This window comes from Pelobates fuscus, chromosome 12 (genome assembly GCF_036172605.1).
Source record: "Pelobates fuscus isolate aPelFus1 chromosome 12, aPelFus1.pri, whole genome shotgun sequence".
NCBI classification, from domain to species: Eukaryota; Metazoa; Chordata; class Amphibia; order Anura; family Pelobatidae; genus Pelobates; species Pelobates fuscus.
The window spans coordinates 96,253,358-96,269,665 of NC_086328.1; the positions used below are offsets into that span (position 1 = coordinate 96,253,358).

Consider the following 16,308-nt stretch of genomic DNA (forward strand, 5'->3'; position numbering starts at 1 on the left):
TATGTGTATGCACATGTCTGTCTGTCTATATGTTTGTATATTCATATATGGAAGTGTGTATGTATGTATGTATGTATATGTATTATTAGTTTGGGAGTGTGCAGGTATTGATTGGGTAACTGCTATGGTGCTGGGTGAGCATAATGTCAGCTTGGTTTTTACCCTCAACTGGAGACTGTGATGGTTGAGCAAGATAATTTTGTGATTGGTTGGAACGCAGAAAACTGAAAGAGAGAGAGAGAGTGCTGAGCATGCATAAATAAGCCTCTAGGACAAGTCTCTCTCTGCCTCTCTGTTCAGATACAGGAGTGGACAACAGAGGATCTACTTCTCTGCATGTAAAAAAAAAAAAAAGGAGCAGGAGAGGGAGAGAGATGATAAGAGTGGGAGGAATACTGAGACGAGAGGGGAGAGTGAACAGATGAAGCAGTGTGAATGAATCGCACTCTGTATGTGCAGGAGAGCAGCTTAGAAGGAGAGGGGCATGCCACCTGCACCTTTGAGGCAGCCAGGATTCCAGCTGCCCTGCATACAGACATGCGGAGGAGGCGAGAGGGGATCCTCCTAGCTGATTGTTTTAGGAATTTCCTCTGTTTGGGACAGCAGCTGGCATGGCCGATCTTCCTGAAGGCTGGTGGGCAGAGTGTTCCCGTGAATCATAACTCTGACTAAAACCAACAAAGTGCTTCTTCTCGGTCTCTGCACGCAGTGATTTTTGTGACAATGGAACAGTTGTGTCTTTTTGGATGGATTAATGCTACAAATTAAATATTAGGGTAAACCTTTCCATCTGCAATTTCCACCCCTCCCTTTCCCCTGCCCCGTGATCTTGTGCACCCACCTGCGCCATGAGGCGATCAAGCACTGATGAATCCACTTACCATCGCAGTCCGTCCCTGGACAGTAAGGACTACTCTCTGCCCCAGGGGGGTGCTTTCCGGCGCTACAGCAGCCTTTACGGGGGGCAGTTTGGGGCAACAGCGGGAGGCTCATTTTTTGGGTTCCACACGAATCCGGGTCCAAAAGCTACAAAATCAAAGTACACGTCCCCGAAAGGCAATAAATACGTGGTTTTTTACTTGGATCTCTCATTCATTTTCCTCCTAGAGCTGAAGAGGTGCAGGATGGCACAGAACTGCCTGCAGTGTATGAAATATCTCATGTTCGTCTTCAACCTCCTCTTCTGGGTAAGTTACTGGGATGGCAGAAATGGGGCATTTAAAACATCCATTGTTATTTATCCGAATTATGTATTACTAGCAATTTAATGGAGGTATATATTTCTGCAATTTCCAGCAATTCTGGGGCAAAGTGTTCAATATGAACCAATAGGAGAAACATTATATTGCTTTCCAAAGTGATTGCTATACTATATAACTTTGGCCCCAAATTGCTCTGTATACCTTAGAACTCCCCTCCTCCCCCCAACCTCTATATTGTTTAACCCAAAGAAAGCCAGATGGTTAGTGACCCACTAAGCAGTTTGCTGTCCATGACACTTTGTAGTAGAACACTGACAGGTTGCACTTGCAATTTAAAGGGCTGTAAAAGCACTGTATGGACAGAGGCAGCCCTGGACACTGTAGCTGCCATGGACTGCCTGTCCTATGGATGCTTCATTGGAATTGTAGTCAACAGCATCTGCAGTGTCAAAGGATAGCCAATACTAACAGCACCACGATTAATGGGTTAACCCCTTAAGAACCAAACTTCTGGAATAAAAGGGAATCGTGACATGTCACACATGTCATGTGTCCTTAAGGGGTTAAACTGTGCCGATTTGGTGTGTTTCAAGATTAGTGATTGATGTATAGGGTTAAATCAACAATGCCACGGAAGTCTCTGTGTACATAAAGAACTGTGGCATATTTTATGGGTTTAATCTTCACCGCCAAACGGCTCTGGTGTGTTTCAAGCACATGTGCATGTTTAATGAGTTAAATAGTCAGAACTGTTCAGATCTGGTATGTTAAACTCTTTCAGAGCCAGAGCTGTGCCACTAACTTTGCAATGTGTTGGGTCACATCTCTGGCACTCAAAGTGTTAAAGAGTTTATATTTATTACATTTTTTTAATGAGTTAAACTGTCAATGCCATGCTGGTCTAGTGTATTTCAGTGCGATGAATATGCAGGACGGATGTTGTGTAATGACCGCTGCAGATCCCAATTGCTGACATGGATTGAAAGATATTTTTTTTGAACCTATTTAATTAACATTCCTATAATTTTGAGGTGTAAATGCCAACTCTGCAGTTGAAAGGGTTGCTCGGTTCAACTCACAGCCAACAAAGCTTGTTCAGGGTAAAATATCTTCTAGCCTTTTGCTTTCATAACAGATTGCCACAGTATGGCAATCAAAAACAATGCTTCAAGGTAACAACAAAGAATGTTTAAATGGTCACAGAGTCAGACTGGAGGGAAGTGGTGTGATAACACTATGTTTAATGGGTTCAGTTGAGGTCCATGTCATGTTTAGATGGTATAATTACTGCTGCAAGTTTATTAAGTACAATATTCAGCTATGTGTTCACGGACTAATTATTTGGCATTTATGCTTAGATGAGGAATGATTAATGGGTTAAAGTCAATGACGGCAAAGTTACAGTGGTGTAAAAGGTTGACTATAATCCGAATAACATTAATTGACACGCACACTTACATTAACCTGGCATGATAGCCTTGTCTTATGATTACCAGACTAATTTGTTGAAGGTCTAATTTTTGTTGCTGACCTTTGATTTGCAGAGATTTTCCACTTTTCGGAGGTTGCCTTGTTTATAGGACCTTGTCATTTGATTCTTTCTTTAATACCAATAATAATAATAATTATAATAATAAGGAATGCCTGTAATGTATAATTCACAGATACAGTTTCGTGCTTATGACATGTTCTTCTTGAGTACCTCTGCAGTCCCTAAATCACCACTGTCTGACAGTGCCATATCTGTACCCAACTTCTCTCCTCAATCTGGGTCCTGTTATTCTAGTTAGAGAATTGATATATAATAAATTCACTCACAACCTCTTTGAAACTTTGGTTAAAGTCCTGAGAGCAGTATAGATTACCAATAATCCTTCACAATGGATTTTAGTACAGCTGGCGGTGATGTACGCAAAATTGCTTTTTTCTATCAGAAACTGGTTATTTTTTTAGAAAAATAAAAAAGCAAAAAGCAGAAAAATAAATAAATGTTGTGGGTACAAATGTGTTTTATAAGATTTATAAAATGAAATATCTTTGAAAAGTTAAACCAGAAAAAAAAAAAAAAATCATCTGTGAAAATGTTAAAATCTACAATCATTATTCTGGGGGTGGGTGTATGTATTTGCTATTCACTGCTATCACCTGTTTTGGCCCTGAAAGGGTTTATTAAATCCCTTCCTGTCAATGCTGTTCCCCCTAGCTCTCTCTGTTCCAGTGTCAGGCTTTATTGTTACATTGAAAGCACTGCATACATTCCTTAGTAACACTGCAGACACTGGGCTTACAGCATGAGACAAGGTGTTTATATGGAGACCTTCAGCTCCGTCTCCTGTGTGATCCGATGATACGCCTCTCATGCACAGTGTTAGAGCCTGCTTGTTATGATTTTTCTTTATTTTCTTTATGTGTAAAACCGCATTATCCCATGAGCACGCTGGAAGTAGCCATTTGGGTGCCCGTGCATTTACTGTGCTTCAAAGGATGGTTTTAGTGATGCAGACTATAATGCTTTCTCTGAGCTTTGGTCCATGAAAGGCGGCCGGCTGGTTATTATCATTATTGGCTTATCTGTAATAATTGAACTGACAGGGTTTATATTAACACTTGCAGATGAGTAAAACATATTAGAGGAGTGTAGCATTGCTCTAGTGCTCTGTGTATCTCTGTAAAACATTCACATATATAACCTCTTATTCTTTTAGACTCAGTCTACTTTCTCTAGTTTGTTAGAATGCTAATTCACCCTAGCACACAATATAACACCTTATAATATTACCAGTTACATATTGTCCTACATTAACTATACTTTCTAACTTTCCTTATTACGCTTCAAGTTTACTGCCTGTATCCCTCTTTTATACTCCATGTACAGTAACTGCTGCATATTAACCAAACCATTGGAAATATCACATTGCTACTTATAACTGCTTCTGTACTGCTTTTTGTAACTTATATTCATGGCTTGATAGAGCTGTTCCCTATATAATGTGTCATTGCTCACTAGAACTGTTTCGTATAAAATCCTATTTGTTAGTCTGTATAAACACAGTCTGCAGCTCTCCTGTTGCTCAATATAACTGCTTGCATTAACTTCCCATACGGCCCCCATATAACCACTCCATGCAACTCCACATGCAATTCCACCTATTACTCCATATAACCACTCTATGCAACTCCATCTGTACCCCCTATTTCTTCATATAACCACTCTATGCAACTCCATCTGTAATCCCACCTATTACTCCTTATAACCACTTTGTGAAACTCCACCAGTAATTCCACCTATTACTCCATATAACCTCTCCATGCAACTCCACCAGTAATCCCACCTATTACTCCATATAACCTCTCCATGCAACTCCACCAGTAATCCCACCTATTACTCCATATAACCACTCTATGCAACTCCACCTGTAATCCCACCTATTACTCCATATAACCACTCTTGTAACCCCTATTATTGCCCATATAACCACTCCCTGTAAACCTTCACTACTTAACCGCTAATTACTTTACATAACTGATTCCTGCAGCACTTCCTGCTGTTCCATGCATATGGAACTCCACCTGCAATCCCACCTATTACTCCATATAACCACTTTGTGCAACTCCACCTGCAATGCCACCTAATACTCTATATAACCAATTTATTGCTACTCCACCTGTAATCCCACCTATTACTTCATATAACCACTCTATGCAACTCCACCCGTACCCCTAGTTCTTCATATAACCACTCTATGCAACTCCACCTGTAATTCCACCTATTACTCCTTTTAACCACTTTGTGAAACTCCACCAGTAATCCCACCTATCACTCCATATAACCACTCCACCCAACTCCACCTGCAATCCCTCTTATTACTCCATATAACCACTCCATGCAACTCCACCTCTAATCCCACCTATCACTCCATATAACCACTCCATGCAACCCCACCTCTAATCCTATCTATTACTCCATATAACCACTCCATGCAACTCCACCAGTAGTCCCACCTATCACTCCATATAACCACTCCATGCAACTCCACCTCTAATCCTATCTATTACTCCATATAACCACTCCATGCAACTCCACCAGTAGTCCCACCTATTACTCCATATAACCACTCTTGTAACCCTTCTTATTGTCCATATAACCACTGCATGTAATCCTTCACAACTTCACCACAAATTACTTTACATAACTGATTCCTGCAGCACTTCCTGTTGTTCCATGCATATGCTCCCTGTTATCCTTCCTATTTCTCTATACATTCTCTCTCTGTAACTCCTTCTTCTAATGTTTCATACATATGCTCCATGCAACACCTCCTATTTTTTTTATAGATACACTCTGTATAACCGCTCATATTGCTCCATAAATATCCTCACGGAGACATCGTCTATTGCTCCATACATATCTTCCCTGAGACATCTTCTATTGCTCCATCATATCTTCCCTGAGAAATCTTCTATTGCTCCATACATATCTTCCCTGAGAAATCTTCTATTGCTCCATACATATCTTCCCTGAGACATCTTCTATTGCTCCATACATATCTTCCCTGAGACATCTTCTATTGCTCCATACATATCTTCCCTGAGACATCGTCTATTGCTCCATAAATATCCTCACGGAGACATCGTCTATTGCTCCATACATATCTTCCCTGAGACATTGTCTATTGCTCCATACATATCTTCCTGAGACATCGTCTATTGCTCCATACATATCTTCCCTGAGACATCTTCTATTGCTCCATACATATCTTCCTTGAGACATAGTCTATTGCTCCATACATATCTTCCCTGAGACATTGTCTATTGCTCCATACATATCTTCCCTGAGACATCTTCTATTGCCCCATACATATCTTCCCTGAGACAGTCTATTGCTCCATACATATCTTCCCTGAGACATTGTCTATTGTTCCATACATATCTTCCCTGAGACATCATCTATTGCTCCATACATATCTTCCCTGAGACATCTTCTATTGCTCCATACATATCTTGCCTGAGACATCTTCTATTGCTCCATACATATCTTCCCTGAGACATCTTCTATTGCTCCATACATATCTTCCCTGAGACATCGTCTATTGCTCCATACATATCTTCCCTGAGACATCTTCTATTGCTCCATACATATCTTCCCTGAGACATCTTCTATTGCTCCATACATATCTTGCCTGAGACATCTTCTATTGCTCCATACATATCTTCCCTGAGACATCATCTATTGCTCCATACATATCTTCCCTGAGACATCTTCTATTGCTCCATACATATCTTCCCTGAGACATCTTCTATTGCTCCATACATATCTTCCCTGAGACATCTTCTATTGCTCCATACATATCTTCCCTGAGACATCTTCTATTGCTCCATACATATCTTCCCTGAGACATCGTCTATTGCTCCATACATATCTTCCCTGAGACATCGTCTATTGCTCCATACATATCTTCCCTGAGACATCTTCTATTGCTCCATACATATCTTCCATGAGACATCTTCTATTGCTCCATACATATCTTCCCTGAGACATCTTCTATTGCTCCATACATATCTTCCTGGGAAATCTTCTATTACTCCATAAATATCCTGCCTGAGACATCTGCTATTGCTAGGGCTCTAGCTCAGATAGGGGCCAAAAACTGTTGCTGTAAGGGGCCCTTTTTAAGCAGGCAGGGAGATCAATCGATCACTCTCTGCTTGTCTCTGTGCCACCTCACCTACTCAATCAGGTGTAGATCACTCTAAGAGCTCTCTCAAAGTATCCTGGTGCTTCGTGAAAACTCAAGAGCACCACAGCCAATACCGAGTTATTAACTAAGCACCGGGACTGCATGGGAGCTATTAAAGTAAACTGCACCCAATATTGGGGCAAACCACAATGCTGCCTCACCAGACTACAAGGTATTCTGCTTCCCAGTGTGCCTCTACTGTACCACCAGAGATCCTGCAAAGAATGGTCTCCACTGGACTACCATAGATTACACATCAACTTGCCAAAATGAAAGCCTCAGGGGGCCGATTTAAAAAAAAAAAAAATAATTAAATTAAAAATCTTTACAGATAGGCAGACAATGTAATAGAGCAGCAGGAAATGCTAGCAGAATGCTTGGTTGTATACGGAGAGGTATTAGCAGTAGAAAGAGGGAAATGCTCATGCCGTTGTACAGAACATTGGCAAGACCTCACTTGGAGTATTGTACGCAGTACTTGAGACCGTATCTCCAGAAGGATATTGATACCTTAGAGAGAGTTCAGAGAAGTGCTACTAAACTGGTTCATGGATTGCAGGATAAAACTTACCAGGAAAGGTTAAAGGATCTTAACATGTATAGCTTGGAGGAAAGACGAGACAGGGGGGATATGATAGAAACATTTAAATACATAAAGGGAATCAACACAGTAAAGGAGGAGACTATATTTAACAGAAGAAAAACTACCACAACAAGAGTCTTAAATTAGAAGGACAATGGTTTAAAAATAATATCAGGAAGTATTACTTTACTGAGAGGGTAGTGGATGCATGGAATAGCCTTCAAGCTGAAATGGTAGAGGTTACAACAGTGAAGGAGTTTAAGCATGCGTGGGCTATGCATAAGTCTATCCTAGCTATAAGATAAGGCCAGGGACTAATTTAGGGAAAGTATTTAGAAAATTGGGCAGACTAGATGGGCCGAATGTTTTTTATCTGATGTCACATTCTATGTTTCTAGGACACTCAGCTGCATTGAGTTTATGCATCTTTATGAGGAGATACTGATTGGTGCTGTGATTGCCACCCATGCTCAGTAGTTCCCTCAATGCTTCCCAACAGATAATCATTGCATTGGCTGAGATCACCATCACTGTTAGTGTTTCTTTAAATCACTTTTATCTCAGCACCCCCATAGCTTACAGTTACTATGTTTCCGTGTAACTAAATTATATTTCTCTGTAAAGATAATTCATCTTACACAATAGGGCGAGGCTGATCATGGTAACATTTACATTGTGTTCTAAATCCACTCTCTAAACCAGAGGATTCATTCTCTGTTTGCGTATCATCATATTCCAACAGCAGAGCTTTACATGTGACATTAAAATAGAAACCGGTAAATATTTGAGATTGACAAGACATATGGAGAAGAGGTTTCATTGGAGCTTATTTTACACAGATCACTTTGTACCCATACATCTGTCTGACCTCTGTGTAGCTAAATGATCACCCTCCTTAATTATATTATGACTACCTAAGCAAAGCATCCCTCATTAATCCTATAGTGACATAACAGAACAAGCACAGACTATGTGCAAATAAGACCTGATTTGCAAAAAAGACAAATTGAAAAATTAAGGACTTAATTTAAAATACATAATTTAAAATGTTCACAACTCCATTGCTATGGTCTACATTTTGCAATATGGCTGTCAACTTGCCACAATGTATTGATACCCGATGCTTAATTGGCTGTAGATTATTATATCTCCACTGTTCTGGCACTGACATCACATTTCAGTTTATTAACGAGCTTAGATCTAGGCATCAGTTGATGGCAATAAGTCAATTTAAATATTTCTGTTAAGATGAGCTTTTTAACAACATGACATTTCTATTGTGTTTTAGAATTCATAAACAATTCCGTGCTCTTTGCTCTGAAACTATCTCTCTATCTAATTATGTACTCTGTGTACACATGGTATTGTTATCCAGTGTATTGTAGCGTACATTGTCATTGCTGTTAATTAACCAGTGACTTTTAGCGTTTGATCCAGGAAGAGATTAAACATCCCTGATATTAACATTATTCCGATGAATTGTACCATATGTTGTTTTTTTTCTGCAGTAATTTTTATTAGATTAACTTGTGTTACTAAGCAGTTTTTAACTTGTTATAGTGACACACGGACGTGTGAGATCTTCATCTTTTCTTTGAAGCCATTGAGCTAGATATTTGGGCAAGGAGGATACCTGTAAAGACTTGTGGGACCACACAGTTTAGAAATTCCGTAAAATATATCCAAGCTCATTAGCAAAACGTATTTATCTTTTCAGCAGAACACCATAGCTTATCTTCTGTGATATACTATCTGTGATATACTATGGACACGTAGGACGACCGACAAATGTATACCAACTGGAAGAGATACAAGTATCTTTTTAATTTTTATAATATGAATGTCATGGCTTTTAGGATACTACTATCATTTAAATTCCTATTTCTAACCACTATCAACCCTTGGCAGCGTGGATGGAAATTCTCTACAGCAACAAAATATTTTCTCAATTCTTACAGCTTCTGATAAATTAGACTTTCAAACAGGCAAAGTGACCTTCAGTACAAAATGTGAGAAGGTTATTTGACCCTTTTCATCATAAGTAGTTTGGCCTCATTGACCGACAAGTCCTAAATAGTCATTCTATCCTACTTTATATTCAGCTGACAAGTTGTATGAAAATATTTTTTAGAACAAGAGATGTTTGTTTACGGGTTACTATTGGCACCCAGACCACTTGATCTCATTGATGTTATCTGAGTACAGTGTCACTGTTCCTTTAACCCTGCAATGTAAAACAATTAGAAAAACTGCAATGTTAAGACTTCCTATAGTGTTTACCAGACAGCCACTAGAGGTACTTCCTGCAGTTTCACGAAGTTTGACTCCACGAAACGACGCTGAGCGTCCTCACACTTTGCATGAGGACATCCAGTGCGTTAAAAAACCCTATACGAAAGCATTGTGTCAAGAGTCATTGCACACGGCTAGTGACTGTTTTTGAGTCTGCGGCTGACTTACTACTCAATGTTTGCTCCTGATCCACTGTCTTCTAGAAATCCATTCATACCACAATTCTTTTCATGTCACTTTGTGTCATGCTTGCCAATTTATCTCCCACCATGCAATATAAACTGTTATGAGTATGTGTCATGCATACACAGGACATATTTGAAAACGAGAGAAACCTCAATGTATCCATCCTGGTAAAATAGTTTATAAATAAATATATACTCAATTGAAAGAAAAGGGCATTAAAATCATATGTAAGGCTAGGGAATATATAGTATTTGAGAAATGTATATTTCAAAATCCCTATCACACCTGTCCATCAGTTCTTGGCTTAGCAGTCTACTCTGAAGATTGAGTGACTGGGAGATCAGGAGAAACCTCGAACAGTGGGTTCTCCTGCTCTCCATCACATTTACTTTCCCAGCAAGTGTTTGTTGGAGAAACATAGGAATGGAGTGACGGAAGTCACTCTGTTCTAATGCCAATGTGCTGCCAGTAAAGCCAGCAAGTTAGCGTCATTAGGAACGCTCCTCTTGGGAAAGTGTCTCAGTGAGTCAGTCACTTTAAAGATGAGACGAGCAAGAAACACCAGAGGGTGGGGTGTTAAAATAGTGTAATATCGGTGGAACATGAGAGAGAATAAATATATACAATGTCCTAAAGCAATTAATTGTATATTTTATCTGTATGATAAGTGACATATTTACTGCTTAATGAACTGTTATAGATTATCTGGTTGAGAGCAAGACTTTCAATAGCTGAGCCCAGAGGGTGATAGTAAGAGAAATAGAGGTCACAAAGTTCATCCACTGAAATAGGAGAGTCGCAACATCCGGAGACATGCAATGAACCACTTAAAAGGAAATAGTCATTAATTCCCAACAGACAACCAAGTAATTCAATATAAGAAAAATCCTGAGGAAGAAGACTAACATCATAGAGAATTAAAAAAGAGATGTATTATTTTACGTGATACAGTGTGGTGGATTTATAGATACACCATTTAGCAAAGATGGTAACGGCCTAATGCTCAGATAGAATTGAATACATTCTAAATACACCTGAGCTACAACGTAGCATCTGTGGTTTTAGAGCAGAGAGAGACGTGGGTGGTATTCAACCATTATCGGTTTCACTGTCAGTAACTGGAACTGTAAGACAAATAGTGCTAATTGCTGAATATACCGTACATAGCTTAGGTTATTCCATCCTATGCTGAAAGAGACTCAAAGGAGGTAATTTGCAGGTAATGATATATTCATATTTCATCAGGTTTTTTTTTCCGGAATAAAGTTGCGTGAGTACTGTTAAACTGGGAGTTTTACAGCAGAACCATAGCTTGCTGGACCAGATGGGACTTGTCTATGAAGAGTAAATTGGGGATATATTCGTAAACATGGAAATATTTAATTGATTTCCATGGTGACTGTTCCGCATTTAGACATTTTCCCAGATTTGCTCCGAATATATTGTGGCCAGCGCAGTTTGTAAACAAGGTATCTTTAACAAACACAAAGATAAAGCACCGCGCTTACAGCAGCAGTTGCTTAGTATCCAACAGCTTAAAATACATAGTAAAAACAAAGAGAATGTTACCTGCGCTCTGGCCTAAATCCCCATGTACATTTAAACAAAACGGAGGCTCTTTCGTTTTATTCCAATGTCCATTTGAATGTATAAGCTCACCTGCCACGTCAAGGCACGTCAGTTCTCTTTGTTTTTACACGGTATCTTTTTACAAGGTATCTTTAACAGTTTAACTAATTTACGATTTTGCTCCTAGAAAAATGTGAAAAAGTTATGTTTAAAATGATATGGTCTATAATTAACTGAACAAAGCCAAAACCTATGATTGTACTAGTAAGCCTATCTAGCAGCTTCAAGGACTCAAAGCACGATAACCAGTAGAGACCATTGAGGGTCTTTTTTTTTTTTTTTTTTTGCTTCTTGTTTGTTTAAATTTTTATGTAAAGACAGGATACAAAATTCCAGGAAGAGCGCTAAATAAAATGAAGGTAACTAAATCATTACCTTTCCAACATTCATCCATCACCGTTATGATGAAAAATTGACAATATTACTATCGATTGTTCTGGCTTGTTCAACTACAAAGAATGGATTAGTGTAATATAGAAAGCAAAAAAAGTACAAGGAATTGGAAGTGTGTACAGAATGCGTAGAGAAGGGAAAGGTAATGTGAAACATCCACATTTCTGAATAGTGTCTTGTAGTGCTTATGGTCCCAGAGAAATATAGGGTTCGCACAGGATCCTAAGCGGATTACCAGTTTACGCGCCCCCTACCTTTTTTTTTGTCACACAGGGATATTTAATGGTGACAAGCAAACTCAGGGTTGCGGGGCCCCTGTCTAACCCTTGGGCCCTAGACTGCTACCTATGGTTGACTTATGCTCTGGGTACTTAGTAGCCCTTTAATGTTTTTGTCTTTCTGTGCTTTATTACTTTTTTTCTTCATGTAAACAGTTTCTAAATGAAATGTCCTAGACTTTAGCACTGACACCTATTAAGGCCCCAGGGAGAGTGCGGAGCTTAGCGGACAGGGGCACATGTATGAGTGTGGGATGGATAAAGCATGATTGGCTATATGCTACATGTGGGAGTGTGAGATGTGAGGAAGTGGGTGGTGACAGATTAGACTGACCTCAGTGCCACTTAGGAGCCGGGCCAGCAACAAGTTTCCTGCCCACCCTCCCTTTGCTGTTTTGGGCCTGGGGGGTTGTCACAGCGAGGCGGGGGTATGTCCTTGCCAAATAAGGGATGGTTTGGTAGATTAGATGAGAAAGGGGGATAATGGCCGGGTCTCATCCTCCCCCTGTCTCTTATGGTGATCCTGGAGGAGGTACCAGGTTGGACGTGTCCCCACTGGGTTGTAAGTCGACCAGTGGGGAGCATTATGGTTGGGCCCCACCGAGTGGGTGGGGAGCCCTGAAAAGGAAGATGTTTTTATTATGCCGAGGGGGGGAGGTGAGAGCCTTGGGTTAGATTGGCAAGGACGGTTTCTTTGGTTACTGTATGACTATATGCAAATTGTTTATGTTAATTTATGATAATTATTATTTCGTTATATGTTAAAAGGAGTTATACAGTATTTGGTTGTGTTAATAAATGCTGTGGCCTGTTTTCTCCAAGAAGTTGTCTGTCGTTATTTGAAGGGGTAAGTTATGGTTTTATGGGGGATGAAGGGAATGCTATCCAATGCCCACTACGTACATACATGGAGAATCTCCTCTCTTAGTAAAATAGCTAACCCACATATACTGATAGCTGTCTATATTGATCATTAAACCACATTACGTCTGTGAGTTTCATCGCTCGTTGGCCTAGAGCCCTTTACAATATAAATTTGCCATACTAAGCACTGTTCTTTCTCTGGTTTTTACAGTTACCTGTATAATAATATAGGCTTATGTGGAGAAATGGTTTATAAAGGAAATTCCTCTAATAAAGCAGAACCAGAAGACACTTCCCCATGAGGAATATTTAAAAATAAAAATGACTGGAATTTTGTTTGTCTTGACTGAATTCTGTGTAATTACGTTGGTAATATTTCATCTGTAAACCAATTATGGAGAATCATTATTGCTGTGATCTCAAACAGGTGCAAAGTTGTAAAATTGGAATGATCGCCAATGAGATGTGCCTGCTGATGGCACCGATTTTCAGATTTCAAACAGTGTGATAAATATAATTCCGGTTCTAACAATAAGCAATAAACAATCGGTTGCATAATCATCTTTTAGACTGCAAATAAAAAAAAAAATCAACTCTAGTTTTGTATTCCTGTGTTCTAGTGTATTGTTGCAGATCAATTATTCTTGGTGCAAAAGAGATACATTTTGCAGCTTCAGTGTCGTAGAACTGGGGCAGGCAATCTAAGGCCAGCGGGGGAGCCTTTGCATGGCTCGCAAGGCTGCCGGACACAAATGGGCGGTTTGAGGAGATCATAGGATCCTACTCTTCCACCCAAGAACCCCCCCTCCACCCTGTTCATGCTCAGAACCTGAGTCAAAGTATTTTCTCAGGTTACCATTGGCAATGCTCTATCGCACTGTAAAAGTGCCAGAGAGAAGACAGAGGGTGTAGAACACTAGACCACCATAGAACCTGGATTCAATCCCCCCTATTTTGGCAAAATATTTGCAAGACAGAGGGGGGCATAAAATAACTTAATATTTTTTGCATAACTTAAGATCCATGCAAGCACCACCCCTCCCCCCACTGATGGCCAGTGCCAGTACTAATAGCAACCTACATATACACCTTTAATATCATATATAACACAACAGGCAACCCACGTAAACATGCACAATACTACAAACTGTTTACATGTATTAAACAACACCAAAAAAAAGCTGCCGCCACACGTATTACCAAATGCGCAAACCATCACAGATAGCTCCCATTACATACACAAATATTACAATCAACCCACAAACACCCACGTAACATCACAGGCAGTCCACATACACACAAGAAAACAGGCAGCCCGCATACATACACAATGCCACAAACAGTCCACATACATAAACTCCCACACACATAAATAAAAAAATAAAAAAAATCTCTTTAAAAGTCTTGCATGAAGTACACAGGGGCTATTCACTATTCTCTCAGCTCTGTGGTACTGACTGTGTATTAGGACTTTGAGCATGTTATCAATATCGTAACAAGGATTTTATCTATTATTTTAACAGCACGGTCAGAAAATCAATCGATCAATTTCTCAGATCCAAATGCGAGAACAAATGTTTATGGATTCATACAATGAATTTAGTTTCTGAAAATATATATTGTTTTTAAATAGGAAACTCACAATGTTCTGTCCTTTCCATGTATCACCTAAACCACTGATTGTAAATATTTCCTTAAATATACAAGTCAGGGCCAGAAGCTAGAACCCTAACATTTACATTTCCCAGACTGTTATCATTGTGTAAAATAAAACTAGATGTACACACAATAGTGCGGATACAATATATTTAGGTACGATATTTTATAGCTATTTACTAAACTTAGATTTCAAAGTGAATTTCAAATCTAAGGTCAGACTAGCAGCACTTAAATTTGAAATTCATCTAGAATTCGCATTTTAGTGAATAATCTTGCTAGTATTAGCATTGTATTTATCATTTAACATAAATGAAATTGGGGATTAGGTTGTGAGTTAACCATTGATGTTTACTCTTCTTGATTTCAATTTATCGCGGAGATTCTCTTTTCCAGTGCTACCCCCTGCCCCGTTTCATTAATATTTACAGCCAGACTCCCCTTTTACCATACTGCCATTTTAATGAATAAGGGGGGAGCCCAGATAGGAGAATAAATTGATATTGCTGGTGTATTAAAATAGGTTTCTGTAATGGTATAATTGCAAGGACACATTATAAGTATTTTTATGAATATGGATTTCTTGCGGAACATTTTAAAACACACCTCTCAGAATGAACCCTACTAGGTAGTAATCCCTTTAAATATGTGTGGAAATGGCTCATCAAAGGCCAACGGTTTGACATGAGTAGATTGCACTGTCTTAGTTGCTGAACCTATAACAATGGTTTGGAGATAAGTGAACTTTTTTTTAACCATGAAGTTTTTTTTGGCACTTTTTGAGAAACCCCTGTTGTATTGATGAGGTCACTAATCAATGCTACTACATTTACGGTTGAAATGTTGCTCCCTTACTCTTACTCTCATTGTATAACATTGACATTCCCATCATAGGTAAAGGGTAACTATAGCCACCAAAACAACTTTAGCTTTATGATGCCGTTTTTGTGTAGATCATGCCACTGAAGTCTCACTGCACAATTTTCTGCCATTTAGGAGTTAAATCACCTTTGTGTCTGTTTATACAGTCGTAGTCACACCTCCCACTGTTGTGACTCACGCAGCCTGCATTAAGAAAAAGGTTTTATTTAAAATCAGATGTTAACTTGTTGTAGAAGTTTTTTTAATCTCCTGTTCTGTAAACTGAACGTGCAGAAAATCGAGCAGTGAGAATGCAGTGGCATGATTGGCACAAACATTACTTCATTAAGCTACAGTTGTTTTGGTGACTAAAGTGTCCGTTCTCTCTTTATTTTCATTCCTTAATAAAGTCCCCCTCTTGATGCTCCGCGTTGTGTTGCACACTCCTCAGATAATGCAGTGGTTAAAAATGTAATTGAAAATGGTGCCAATCCTATCGCATCTTGCATAGTGACTTTAAGCAGTCTTTAAGAAGATTAGCCCCAAAACCTCAATTAATATGTCTGCTAATCCTCTCTCAGTGACATTAACAGCGAACTTTGTCTGAGAAGATGTAGATAATCATG

At 39.2% G+C, this 16,308-nt stretch overlaps 2 protein-coding genes across 4 annotated transcripts in view; one reads left to right on the plus strand and one right to left on the minus strand.

Moving 5' to 3' along the window:
- Positions 1-16,308, plus strand: part of TSPAN4 (tetraspanin 4) — a 528,357-nt gene that overhangs the window by 296,910 nt on the left and 215,139 nt on the right. For 2 of the 3 annotated variants that reach the window (XM_063437235.1, XM_063437236.1), the window contains exon 5: positions 1,108-1,187. In XM_063437235.1, coding sequence (XP_063293305.1) covers positions 1,125-1,187 — 63 coding nt within the window. In that variant the 5' untranslated portion in view covers positions 1,108-1,124. Of the gene's footprint in view, positions 1-309; positions 1,188-16,308 lie in introns of those variants that run through there. The other variant, XM_063437234.1, reaches the window with a different exon arrangement.
- The window catches only part of CHID1 (chitinase domain containing 1), a 768,611-nt gene that overhangs the window by 68,095 nt on the left and 684,208 nt on the right, over positions 1-16,308 (minus strand). The gene's annotated exons all lie outside the window — the stretch shown is intronic.